Source organism: Eublepharis macularius, chromosome 18 (assembly GCF_028583425.1).
Source record: "Eublepharis macularius isolate TG4126 chromosome 18, MPM_Emac_v1.0, whole genome shotgun sequence".
NCBI lineage: Eukaryota > Metazoa > Chordata > Lepidosauria > Squamata > Eublepharidae > Eublepharis > Eublepharis macularius.
The window spans coordinates 3,572,822-3,586,782 of NC_072807.1; the positions used below are offsets into that span (position 1 = coordinate 3,572,822).

General features: G+C 44.2%; 1 protein-coding gene across 1 annotated transcript in view; it reads right to left on the reverse strand.

Moving 5' to 3' along the window:
- Positions 1 to 13,961, reverse strand: part of SPAG17 (sperm associated antigen 17) — a 149,696-nt gene that overhangs the window by 61,959 nt on the left and 73,776 nt on the right. Inside the window, 7 exon segments of the mRNA XM_055002920.1 lie at positions 1,273 to 1,416; positions 3,297 to 3,408; positions 5,264 to 5,533; positions 6,622 to 6,704; positions 8,360 to 8,553; positions 9,669 to 9,823; positions 11,218 to 11,319. Of these exon segments, the coding sequence (XP_054858895.1) occupies positions 1,273 to 1,416; positions 3,297 to 3,408; positions 5,264 to 5,533; positions 6,622 to 6,704; positions 8,360 to 8,553; positions 9,669 to 9,823; positions 11,218 to 11,319 (1,060 nt within the window).

The following is a 13,961-nucleotide window of genomic DNA, read 5'->3' on the forward strand; positions in this document are numbered from 1 at the left end:
GTGTGGATGGCAAATACCCACAATCTGTCTTTGCAGCAGACAGGCTATAATAAAACTTAAGTGAGTTACAATGCCCTCTATTCAGTTGTGAACTCCAACATTTAACATCTAACCTTTTGTTGGAGCTGGACAACTTAGGGTGGAATGTAAGTAAGCAGTAACCACACCTGCTGTGGAAATCTTTCTATGGAACCTGATGAAGCATCCTTCTCTTTGTTTCTGCAGGAACCAAGAAGTTCATGCAGTAATGATTAGGGATGTATGCTTCGGATTTCTAATTCAGGTTTTTAACCCAGGACCTGATTTGGAAAGATTTGGGATTCCCAAATCGGCCCAAGCATTGCTGAGCCAATTCGGGAATCCTGAAGCAAAGCTTTCCAAAGAGATTTGTAGCACTTCAGGAAGATTCAGGCAAACAGCAAGAAAAGTTTCAAACTTTCCGCCCTGCCACAAGTGGCAAGAAAAGTGTTGCTGCTTTCAAATGCCTGTCGCTTTTTTCAGCTGCCACTCTTTTCCAGCTGATGGGAGGGGGAGGAGGGACCCCTTCCTCCCCCTCTCATCAGCTGAAAAAAGCACCGGGTGTTCCCACCCCGCCACAAGCAGCAAGCAAAGTGTTGCTGGTTTCAAACGCTCCGCCACTTTTTTCAGCCAATGGGAGGGGGGAGGAGGGGGTTCCCTCCTCCCCCCTCCCATTGGGCAAAAAAGGCGGCGGGGTGGGAGACTTGAAAGCAACACTTTTCTTGTCATTTGCAAATGGCAAGAAAAGTGCTGCTTTGAGCTTTGGTGTGCTCCGTAAAGATTCCTGAATCTTTACAGAGCATACTGAAGTGTTTAAGCACCTGAATCCGAAGCAGGAAACTTGAATCTTTTTTGGGTGCACACCCCTAGTAATGATGGAAAAACACAGAGATGACACCCATATAGCTTTAGTTTTCCAATAGGATAGATTTCCAAAATTGAAAAGATAATATAATTGTTTCCTAAAGCTTTCATGTCTTTCTAATTTTCTGGGAAATCATTCAGGCGCAATGCTGCATGGGTGAATACTTTTATAGCACCATAACTGTAGTTTGACCAGTTAAGATGTCACAGTAAACTATGATCACTGTGTGTACTAGGAAGAAGAGGACATTGATGGGTATGTATGTTCTTGGCAGGCAAACCATGGTTTGCCCTTGGTATGTGAACTGGATCTATTGGATAAGTGTAGATCATTCCAGAACAGATCAGCCTGTTATGCTTGACACATCTGACAGAGACTCAATGATTGACCTGACTCCGCCTGTTGGTCTTCCAGGGAGTCAGTAGTACTTCCTTGATCGTTTTTGCTGTCTTTTGGAATTTCAATGGGGTCTGTGATATGAATGAAGAAACTGTGGTTGTCCTTTACCACCGTCACTTTCACTAAAGTTGCCCCTGCAAGGAATAAAGGAAGAATAAAGAAAAGCCACCATCAGAATGGTTGCCAAAATTTAAGCAAAATCCATGCAACAGAAATAAAATATTCCCAGTTGCTTAGGAGTATATTTGATTGGTTCCCAATGGATAGATTTATATGGAGCTACCTATTTCACATTTTCTTCTCTAATCAATTGTTCAAAATACGACAGCAAAATATTCACAGTTTATGTCAGAATATGAACACAGTCTATGTCAGAATGGCGAACCTGTGAGGACTTGAGGGGGAGGAGAAAGCCGCCTCTTGTTCTCCCCTCGGCCCAGGCCTGCTGCTGTACGGCTCCCCCTCTCCTGGTTCATGGTTCCCTCTGCCCCATCCTCCCACCCCGTTCTCCCTCCTCTGCCCCTTCTGTCACATGGCTCTCTCTCTCTCTTTGCACACTTTCCTTTCCCCAACACCCGGTCTCTACCTTCTCCCACCCAATTTTGCAGCTTTTAACATGTGGCTGTCTGTACATGTGCAGAAACTGCCAGTCACTGAGTGTGTGCGTGCGCGTGTCAACCCCTACGCATTTTAAAAACTTTTTAGATTTTTCTACAAACAGAAAAATCACTCCTATCACCAGGTGACTCCGTTGTGCAGATTTTTTTTTATCCACATCATGGATTCAAGTTCAGCATTGGCTATATAGGCAGTACAAAATTCAGCTGCGAGCAGAGTTTTGATTTCTTCAGATATTTTTAATTCAATGAAGTTGCTGAGAGAAGAAAATATCTGAGCTGTGATACTGAAAATCAGTGACCCAATTGATGCTGTACTGTGTGTTTGTTCAGAACAATATTATTTAATATTACTAATAATACTTACATGGAATGGTGAAACTTTCCCCAGTTTTATAGCCTTAGAAGACACAGTCCCAGCTCTAGGCTACTATTTGCCATGTGCCTAAGTCCAACAGGACCCTAGAGGAGCTCAGCTCATCATTTCCTGGGGAAGGGTTCTCTTCCTTTAGCTCAGCCTTTTTAGGAACCCCATGCTGTCATCCTGATTCCTCTAGGAGTCTCAGAGGGTGCCCCCCATGTTCCTTCACACTGGGTTCCCCTTTGGGAAGACCTGCCCTTTGCTCTGGGGTTACCCCATCCTTAGCCCCACCAGCCTTCCTGGTCTCCAGGCCCATTTTGTCCCTCTTGCAACATTACTCTCTCCTATCCCTGAGTGACCACTGAGGGAGAGACCTGTTCTGCCTCCAAATGAGTGTTTCTTCACCTTCCAATGTTCCTGTCACTTCTGTTTTTGGTAGCCTTGCTATCACTCCCTGGTTGCTAGAAAGTGCCATTTTGGGCCCCATATGGCCAGTGGTTTTTGCACCTACCTGCATCTCCTCACAGATACTTTTGAACTCTCCAAGTATATCATTTAAATAACAATAACAACATTCAATTATATACTGCCCTTCAGGACAACTGAACCCACTTACAGTGGTTTACAAAGTATGCTATTATTATCCTCATGACAATCACCTTGTGAGGTGGGTGGGGCTGAGAGAGCTCTGGGAGAGCTGTGACTGGCCCAAGGTCACCCAGCTGGCTTCAAGCGGAGGAGTGGGGAATCAAACCCGGTTTACCAGATTAGAGTCCTGCCACTCTTAACTACTACACCAAACTTGCTCTATAACTTGCTGTAATTCTTATAACAACCCTCAATGTTATTAGCTGCATGCTACTGATGAAGGGCTGAGTGAGAGGCTGGCTAGCAAGCTCACAGCAGAGACCAGGTTCAAATGCATGACTTTCTAATTCACAGCTCAGCAGCTATGCTGTATGAACTCACCCATTATTTTCAGAAAAATGCACATTGCCCACTGATTAGATAATACATGGATGTATAGAAGAATCACCTTTTTCAAATGTTATCTTTTCTGCCTGGATTTGCCCTCCATCCGTCGGAAATAGATATCGAGTAGTCCCTGCCACCTGAATAGGGTTCTCTCCCATATTATATCCAAGAAACTAAAAGATGAAAAGTTATAGGAAATGAAATAACCAAGTAGAAAAGATTCAGACTGGAAAATCTGAAAAGGTCAGTTCAGCACCACTGCTCCATATTCCCTTCTAGTCATTTGCACACTGCAGTCCTACAGATTGAGTGCGCTAACTTGCAGTCTCACCGCAGGGTGCTTAATACATGCTAACATTTGGGAACAAAACAGGAAAGAAGACCAAGAAATGTCAAAAATAGGCAATTTCCCCTGTTCTAATCCATGTGGGGAACAGCTCGAAGTGTAAATTTTTTTGTGTGGATATTAAACTGCCTCCTCACCCCCAAAATGAGATGAGATAACTTCAAAGTCTCTGGCTGGCCACAGCTGGCCACAGGAATGCTAGGCTAGACGGACCGTTGGTGTGATCAAGCAGGGCTCTTCTCGTGTTTTCTCTTGGTAGGATAGGAAAAACGTGGCAAAAATTCTTAAGTGGGTTGGGCCCTTGAATGTAAGGAGTTACTGGATTGTGATGCAGAGATTAACCATATTACTGCTCAATTTACAATTGTGTTCTGCTGAAATTAGTTGATTTAGCTTCTTGAGTTGTTTAAAACTGAAAGATATTAAAAACCAAAAGAGGAGTACAGTTTTTTTGCACCATTTCCTGGCATTATACAGAAGGATACATGAGTTTCACAAAACATAAGCAGTGTATGTTTCGTCTGGATTTTGATAATGTGATGTTTGTTGCTACTGGGCACCACACAACTGCAGGATGATTCAGGCTACACAGTCCATGAGAATGAGGAAGATCTCTTAGCAAGAGCTAAAGAATCTGCTTCTTCCTTTGCACTGGGAAGCCCTAAGGGGGTGAAAGACTGGTTGGAGAGGAATTTTTGCCACACAGTCCTGACCTCAAGATGATGTTTATCCCCAAGAAACAGCATTTTAGGGATCATTTTGGGCTGCAGCTGGACAGGGGAGATGAAAGAGGGGGCAGGGGGTTGGACTAGATGGTCTGTATGGCCCCTTCCAACTCTATGATTCTATGATTCTATGAAAGAGTCCCCTTCCACTGGCAGAAATCCCTTCTATTAGTGAAATCCTGCAGGATCCAACCCATGGCCCTTGCTGACTGTTGACTTTTTTGGCCATATTGGCTACATGTGTAATCATATAATCCCATTCACGACATGATTCCCGATTGGCTTGAATTGCTCATGTGACTAATGTAGAAAGAAGGAAAAAAGCAATAATTATCAGATGGGGCAGAGACAGCAGTAGGTAGGGAAACAACAGCAGTGAACAGGATCAATAAAGACAAATATTCTTTCAATTACAGAACACCCGAAGCACCATTTGGGACCCAAACATTTAAAAGGAAAAGTACTTGGCACAGCCCCAAAAATCAAGCAATCGTTTACCAAAGTTTCTAGCTACTTTCCACTGCTGCAAAGTAATTTTCTCCCCCTTTCACTCAAAATACTTTTAAAAGATAAAATGTTAAGATGTTGTTCCCTCTAGCACCAAAACATACCTATTCACAGTTCAAGATCTAAAAGAACCCAACACAAGCATCTTGTCTTCAAAGCGCTTCACAAAGAAGCACATAGCTTAGGTCTCTGGGCCTGGGCCCGACCTGTGTATTCTGTAATGCGTGAAGAGAGATCTCCAGTGCTACATGCACAGCTCACAGCACGTGAGCTCTGTGCATGAGGTCTGTGGGAGAACCAAGGATGGCACATAATGTGCTAAGGAAACAATTTGACTGCCTGCCTGGAGGAGTCCAACCCTGAGCAGAGAAGTGAAGGCCCGGGGCCCTCGGCATGTGAAGAAGACCAGTTCCTTCCGAATGAGCTGGAAGCAGCCATGAATTGCCTCACCTCGTAAGTCTTGACAGGGGGAAGAACTGGAGGAGGAGGAATAATCTGTTTACTCAGCTTCTGCAGCTTTGCCTGATCTTCTGGTTCTGACTCTGGTGATTTGGATTTATCCTTGGATAATCTCTTCTTAGAAGACTTCCCATCTTCAGCAGCCGCTGGCTCCTTACTCTGGCCCTTTTTTTTGCTACCAGCTTTTTCTTTCTTCTCGGCTTTTTTAAGTTCTCTCAACCGTTCTTCTTCTAAAAGCCGTTCCTGCTCTTCCTTCCAAGCCTATATAAAGATGACAAATTTAAGTTAATCTTCTTTCTGTTTCACTGTGGAAATAACTATGGCTGCTTTGAGGGGTCTATATGTCATGGTTCTTTCTACAAGTTTCCCCACTTTTTTAGCATCTCACATATTGGGGTGCATGAAAACGATTTGTTTCAGAAAAGGATCCAAATAACATGGGATCCAAGCCCGTGTTATTTTCTAACATGGGCTTGGATCCCACGGAAAATCTCCAGTGAAGGAAGGGGCCTCTGTCAGTGGAGTGGGACTTACCTCCCCCCTCCTGCTGTAGCCCCCAAATGCCCTCAGTGGTGCTCCTGGGGGAAAGGGAGCCTCGACGAACAGCACAAGGGGGGAGTCAGAGGTCTGAAGCAGACGGGGGGGGGGCATTGGCATCACCCCCACCCCGTCTATTAGTGGAAATTTTCTACTGGATCCAATCCACTGTGAGCATTCCTGCTGGAGGAAGCATGACTTACTGGGAATCATAGGAATATTTACTTGTATTTTGGTAAATTCCAGAGGAGTATCCACATCCATTTGTTGCAGCCGAACCCACAGAGACCTCAAAGATTAAAATAATCTAGTATAATACCAGTCCATTGCTGGCACAGCCGTGGTGGTGCAGGACCAGACATATGGTCCGGCTAGCCTACAAGCCTATGGAGGAGAGGGAAGGATTCAGGAGTGAGGCTGGAGCTAGTCACAGGCAACGCAGCTGGTGTGCATTTGTCCCTGGGGAATTCAATGCACCGGCAGGCCTGAAAGGCGCATGTCTCTAGTGCCTTAAGACATTGGAGCACTTGCCGTTTAGCACCTAGTCTGTACCCTCATTTCAGAAACGGTTTCAGGGTTCAAATAACACCTCTGGGAACTGGGTTCCAGCCCTCCTATGGGCCTGGGACGGAAATTATTGGGGTCCATGCAGACATGGCTTTGCAAATATTGTCCCTATTACCCGTTCCTGATGCTGCTGTTGCAGTGGCAAGAGTGGTGATCTGGACATCTGCTTAGGTACCAAAGACACAAGACATGCTAGAGGAACATGTTTCACAGAACCAATGAAACTGAGGATCTTCTTGGTTTACCTTGAGAGAGTCATCTCTGACAAAAATATTTTTTTCCTTCTCAGGGAGAGGCTCTGGAGAAACTTCTCCTTTACTTTTGGCACCTTCAAGAAATGAAGAATAAAGAAGATTGAAAAATACATAATGGAAACAGCAGGATTTAAGTCCAGTGGCACCTTAGAGACCAAAAGATGGGTCCTGCTTAGCTCCCAAGCCCTTCCAAACTTGGGCCAAACTGGGTTAATAGGGCTATGCCCCACCCTTAGGAAACATTTTATATGGTTCTGTCTGGAAAACAGTTATCTTGCCATGGGATGGAGGAAGAGGAAATAGCTGCCGATTTTTATACTGCTTTGGCATTTCCCCCTGCTATTTTGTTGGTAGGTCCACCGGAGGATACTGGAAGCCTCTTAAAAAAATCTGCATATGCCCTATCCACAGAGCAAAGAGGAAACATAACAACTCTTACAAGGAGGCCTTCCTCCACTGATGGAGAACACAGTCTTCACATTTGTACAAGGGAAAAACTGTCCGTGATATTTTTTCAAAAAAGTAGTGCTGTGTTCTGTTTTTGACACTATATTTTAAAAAGATTAATACAGTTCAAAAATGTTGAAAATAACAAAGATGGTATATGAGGAAAGGCAAAAGGACATGACTGACATATAGAAACTCAAGACAATACATCCACCTGGACTAAATCAAGACCTAGGCTTCTTGTTTCATTACCAATGCTGATTTCTCCACACCCATCACCCCTAGGCATAGCCCACTCTGTCCAATCATGCCTGCTATTGTCATTCACCAGCTATTGTTATTCGGCGTCTGAAATCACTCCACTTTCCAAGATATAAGGACAGATTGACTCACATTCTAGCTGTATCTGAAGAAGTGAGCTGTGACTCATGAAAGCTCCTACCCTACCACAAATTTTGTTAGTCTTATAGGTATGACTGGACTCTTGCTCTGTTCTACTGCTACAGAGAGACTAACACAGCTACCCATCTTGAGCTATGTCTGACATATGTATTTCTTTAAAAAATTTAAATGAGAGAACAATAACTTCTGAAACTCTGCAGTAATAGTAATAGTAATTAATAGTAATAGTAATAAAGTGCTGTCAAGTCACAATTGATTTATGGCATCCTTTCATAAGGTTGCCACAAAGAAGACAGAGAATGTTTGCCACTATCACTTATGGAAGCAGAAACTTGTATGAGAAAGAGAAACTCCTCATAGCTATACTCAGTCACCAAAGAAACTTCAGGGCTAGCCCAGATGTGTGCTGAAGTTATGTTCTGAGCTCCCAGCAATTTTTAAAATGTTATTTTCTGGCGTGTGGGGGCCCAGTTTAGATCAGGTCTGCAGTACATAAGGAGGGAAGTGTTTAAGCCTCCCCTCCAGTGCTGTTCTGCTGGCCTGAAGCAACCTCAGGGAGCCAGTATTTACCCTGCTGGGCTAAACTAATGTGTACTGCCCCGTGGGACAAAAAGCAACCCCTTGGGGCTGTTTCAGATCTTGAAAATGGCACCGGAGGGAAAGGCTTCTCCTGGCCACTGCCTCAGTCCAAACCGGGCCTCTGTGCTCCCGACAGGCAGAGTGTCAGGTCCAATCAGAGGTGCTGCGTTTGTCTTGAAGAGGACATTTTCTCTGGCACACTGCGTGGGATGTTCTGCACATTGTTTCCTGGAAGGAGCATCTTCCAGACCTGAGCTACACCGTGAAACAAGATGAGAATATAAATGAGCAAGGCACTTACTTTTGGATTTCTTAGGAGGGAGAGAACCTTTTTTACCGGATGGTGGAGACTTGACTTCAATGGGAGGTTTTTCTGCCATCTCTTTAGCTAACCTAAGTGCTTCCAATTCCTTTTCCATTTTTTCCTCCTGGTATTTGACTTCTTCTTGTAGTATCCAGTCGCTAATAGAGTCAGCAACCAATTCCAAATAATTCCTGGAAAAATAGTTTCTCCTGTTATCAATGACATTTCATGCAGAAATATATAGATAGCATTTTATGGCTCATTTTGTATTATAAAACATTAAGTGATAGTGGATTCAGGGCAGATAAAAGAAACACATAATTTACATACACATGATATGTAATAAACATGCTAAATCCAGTAGCTTAAATGGTATTAAAAGGGAATTAGACAAAAATTGGTGGACAGGTGATCTACCAACTTTTAGTAAAGAGTTTGCACTGCACTACAGATGGGTCTCTGTGTGTGTGTGCTGCCTATGGAACACAGGGTTTGTTGCTTAAAAAAAAGAAATAAATAAAGTCCTTTATTTTGAAGGAACACCATACTGGATAGGAAAGGAAGAGTAAAAAGCTTCTAGTTAGATAGGATGGAGAAAGATTGCAGAGAGCCCATCTTGCCCTTAGGCAAGAGAAACAGGAAAAGAAAGAGCCAGAAAGAAGCAACTCTTACAAGTAGCATTCTGGATAAACAAAGAGACGAAGAGAAAGCTGATCTGTCTTGCCTTGCTAGTTCTGTCCCTCACTTCCCAAGCAGAAGTTTGCTATGTACAAAGGAACATTGCACAGGCCTTTACTTCCAGCAACTAGACAGTTGTGAGGGACGAACATAAGGAAATGTGTATCAAATTCAGACTCTGCCAGTAATCTTTCTGGGAGCATTTGCCTGGTCTCAGAAACAGGATGCTAGTTTAGAGAGACTTACCCAGGGATGCTCCCCTGAGAGTATGCAGTTATCCTTTCCTACTTGCTAGAATTGTTCAGATGTGGTAACTGAAATCCTTTGGATGCTGCACGTTGTTATAGAAATGCCTCCAGCACCGCTATTTATGCCCCTTGTCACCCTCTGGGATCTGCATATCTGCCAGCCAGCTCTGAGGCAGGCCCCAAGGAGTCGACAGTCACAGCGCTATTGGGGCTTCACTTGCTTCTAACAAGAACAATCCTCATCTCCCTCCCGTTGCCATGTATTGGCACAATGACATCTTCACAAGTCAATCACCAGTCATTCCCATCTCCTTATTCATGGGGCATTTGGTTTCTACAGGTCCCACTGTGTTCGGCGGCATCATCTGAGGAACTTTTACCTGAAACCAACATCGGAGTGCAATGCCACATGCCAGGACTCCTGAAACTGACGACGTTGGTTCATGGGATTATGAAGGACTAACAGCAAAGAGTTATCTTGCGTGTGATAATAAGAGTCGATGCACCGGTAATTCTGGGTTGCATTGTGAAGAACCTGAACAAGAGAGAGGAAAAGGAAGGGGAACATAACTCAAACATAGCTCAGGGAGTGACTACAGTGGTGATGATATAACAATACTGTTTCTTCTTCTACTACTACTATTACTACTACTACTGCTACTAAATAGGATAAGATATAACTACTGGTGGAGGCTCACATGACTGAGTGCTCTTTCATGCCAAGAAATGCCTTCTATGCTAAAAACTAGAATGCTGGGAAGAAGGGGGTCTAGCTTATATAATGTAATAAATAATATAAATAAATGAAAAATAAACTTAGCTTTCTGATATGCTAGTTTTCTATGTGTATTGGTTTTTGTTCCTCGGAGGAATGTTCCATTCCATAAGGAGCCCTCCCCCCGATCTGCAGTGTGAAGGTGTACGGTCCAGGCAGAAGACTAGGCAGCATGCCTCCTCGCTTTCAGCCACCTTGATCCCCTTTAGCCAGGCGTCCTGGTGGGCCTGGAATATCTTCTGCCTTCCATCAAGCCGCTTCACTGCCTTCCATTCTTGAGCTAAACCTTTTTTGACAACCCCGCTGGTTGTCAGTTCCAAACTGAAAAGTTCCCTTTCCTCTCCAGCTTGTCTATCTAATGCAGTGATCCACAATTTTGTGTCTGTTGTTCTGGTTGAGTTTGGTCAGGCCTGATTCAGATATAGGAGTGCATTTAAGCTCTAAGCATCTGGTTGGCATTCCTTATCTAATCATTTAACTCCTGGCAAGACCAGAACCAATGGGTTGAAATTAGATCAAAAGCATTTTTGGATAAACATTAGGAAGAAGGTTTTTAAGCAGAGGCTAGATAGCCATCTGACAGCAATGCTGATTCTGTGAACCTAGGCAGAGCATGAGAGGGAGGGCAGGAAGGGTTACATCAGTGCTTAGTTCTCGTGGTCCTTCTTACATGCCCACGGTAAGGCTGATTGCAACCTTGGGGTGAAGTAGCAATTTTCCCCAGGCCAGTCTGGCCAGGGATCCTGGAGGTGTTTTGCCATCTTCTGGGCATGGAGCAGGGGTCACTGGGGGTGTGGGGAGGGGAGGTATTTATGATTTTCCTGCATTGTGCATGGGGTTGGACTAGATGACCCTAGGGGCACCTTCCAACCCCATAATTCTATGATTCTATGAAGTGTCCAGCTCCCAAAGTAGGCCTGCTGCTGATCTCTGCTCCTGAGCCAAGCCGGCCAAGCCAGCGGCCCTACTTCAGAGAAACCCAGGCCAGCCTGCAGAGCACAGGACATTCAGTGCTGTACATAAATTCATTCTCCTCATGCTTTTGGAGCATCCTTTATTGGGGCTGATTTGAACCAGTGACACAGCTGATATACTTAATGTTCATTTTCTTGAGATGCTGTCCACATCTTAGGAAAGATAGAGCTCAGAAGTACCTGAAAGAGGATATGTGGTTCAAAGTGTTCAGCAAAACTCCAGTCATTTAAACACCGCTGTTGGGTCTTCTGTATGGCTGCTAACTCTATCCCTTGAACTACCTTATGAGACACCAAAGGGAAAACAATGTTAGAGTCACATCTCACGTACATTTTAAGAAGAAAGGATGCCACGGACCTGAGCCAAAGAAATTTTTCTGACTTGAGGGTCACAGTGCTAAAATTAAATGTGCCAGCCGAAGAACGCACACATGCTTCCATAATGGCACGCCATTACAAATACATGCACGTACCTTTCCACACTGACATATAATATTCACCAACCAGCATGTGCAGATACATTCTCTCATACAGTCATCCACCAACCCACCCACTCACAGAGATCCCTTCATCAACACTGGCTTAGCTGAGACCTGGACAGAGCAATTCCTAGAAAGAAACTGTCACTGGAAATGGAAAAAGGAAAGGAATGAAATGTGCCCATCTGCCCCTACTAAAAACTACAACCCCTAATGCTGACAACAAAGAACATGCTTGATAGGATGTGATTCACGGTCAATTAGATAAGTGACATCAGGTAGAATTCTATCTCAAGGGAAGACCCCATAGCTAGATCTAAAAGTTCACATTGCCAGTCTGCAAGAAGACAGAGAAATCCAGGATTATCAAGTCAGGATTGAGCAGATAAACTGCTAAGGATACTTTCACAGCTTTCAGCCATAGATGAAAGAAGGTTTATTGCTTCCCTTTTCAGCATAGGAGTTTATGAGCACCAGTTGCATGTTCAAACAGATGTTCTCAGTGTGGGTTGAGCAGCAGTGTGCTGCTGTTGGCTCTCCACTGGAACAGCTGCCTGATTAGTTCATTCCTAGTTTTGCCTTCAATTCACATTTACTGATCAGTTCATTCCTAGTTTCGCCTTCAATTCACATTTGCTGATTAGTTCATTCCTAGTTTTGCATTCAATTCACATTTGCTGTTATCCAACATTTGCAAATTTTATTTTTGAGTCTAAGATTTACAACTCATCATATTGACGTTTCATATGAGTTACAATATAACTGAGAATGAATTATAGATATCAGGTCCTATTATCAGAGCCAATTAAACATATTCAGTTTAAGCTAACACAACAAGCTGCAAATGAGAGAGAGATGAGCAGTGGATTCGTTTTCGTTTTCTCGGCCATGTTGGACACTCCTCTCCACAGGTCCGAGAGGAAGCGCCCGAGCAGCCTGACCGGGCGGCTGATCTGTGAAGATTAGCCCCCAGGACTCCCAGTGAGGGAGGCAGGGTCCGGGACGCAGCGGGAAGAGCCCCCTGAAATCGATGCGGGGGGTAAATTGCCCATTTGTCCCTATGGAGGCCGGCAGACGTGCGTGGCACCTCGAGTGCTGCCGGGCCATGGAAAACGGCAAAGAGCAGAACTAGGCGGAAGCCTGTAAGTAAGCGAATCCCTTCTGTTATTACAAGCGCACGCGAAGGAGTGGTGGGATCTGAAGCTAAGAAGACTCGTTCTTCCCCCTTGCTGAGTTTCAGAATTTGGTCGGCGGTCCCCCCCCTAAAATGGCAGCGAAAAAGCAGAGTCCCGCTTTGGGCAAGTCAATCTCGGCTGCCCTGCAGGGGAAAGGAGAGTCGCTCGAGGACTTGGTGAAGAGGTCGGTTATCGAAGCCATAAAGCCCTTTGTTGACAAGCTGAATGAAACAGATCAAAGGGTGGGCTTAATTGAGAGCGAAGTGAAAACCATTAAGGAAGCAGCGGGGGGGGCAGAGAAGTCTGCTCGGGAAAATGCGTCACTCGTGAGGGCAACAAATAAAGAGTTAAAGCTGGTGGAGAACCAGTTGATCGGGCTACAAGTGGAACGAACACAGACAATTTTGCGCCTCCAGAATGTGAAAGAGGAGGAAAATGAGGATTTATGGGGTCTGGCCTCGGAACTATTGGCAACACTCGCAAGGGCAACTAAAGAAGAGGTAAAAAGCGCCATTTTGGAAGTCCGTCGGGCTTCTTCAAAATATGCAACGAAGCATCAGCTGCCTCGCGAGATCATCATCGATTTTTCATCTAAGAGGATCCGAGACACTATCCTATACAACTCATACAATGCGGATCTGGACTTTCTGGGTAATAAAGTTAAGATACTGAAGGACGTCCCATTTTTAGTTCGGAAAAGAAGATTTAAGTATAAAAAGTTCGCAGCTCTTCTGAGGGAACGTGGAATAAAGTATAAATGGCTATTTCCGGAAGGTATCTGGTTTAGTTACGAAGATCAAGCTTACAAGATAATATCAGATCAACTAAGGGATTTTGAGGACAAAAATCAAGAATTTCAGCAAGACACCAAGCAAGAAGAAAAGGATTTGAAGTCTGAAGGGGGGGGGAGGGAACGAGCACTGCGGTTGCAGTTGTTCAGAGAGAACTGCGTCCGAGGCCCAGGGCGGGGGGGAGGAAGATTTAATTTGGATTGTAATCTGTATTTTGCAAGGTCAACCACTCCATCAATATCTTACAAAGTTTTAATTTTTTAATAATGGCAGTATGAAGGGAAAGCATTATTTGTAGTGTAGTGTTGTTATATGTTGCTGTTTTTTTTCTTTCCTTCCCCTGCCCCCCTTCTTTCCCTCTGTATTGTTAGTTAATGTAGGTAATAAAAAAATAAAAAAATTTCAAAAAAAAAGAGAGATGAGCAGTAATATTCTACTAATGATGTCAGCATGTACTCTACGGCTGAACTTTGCACACA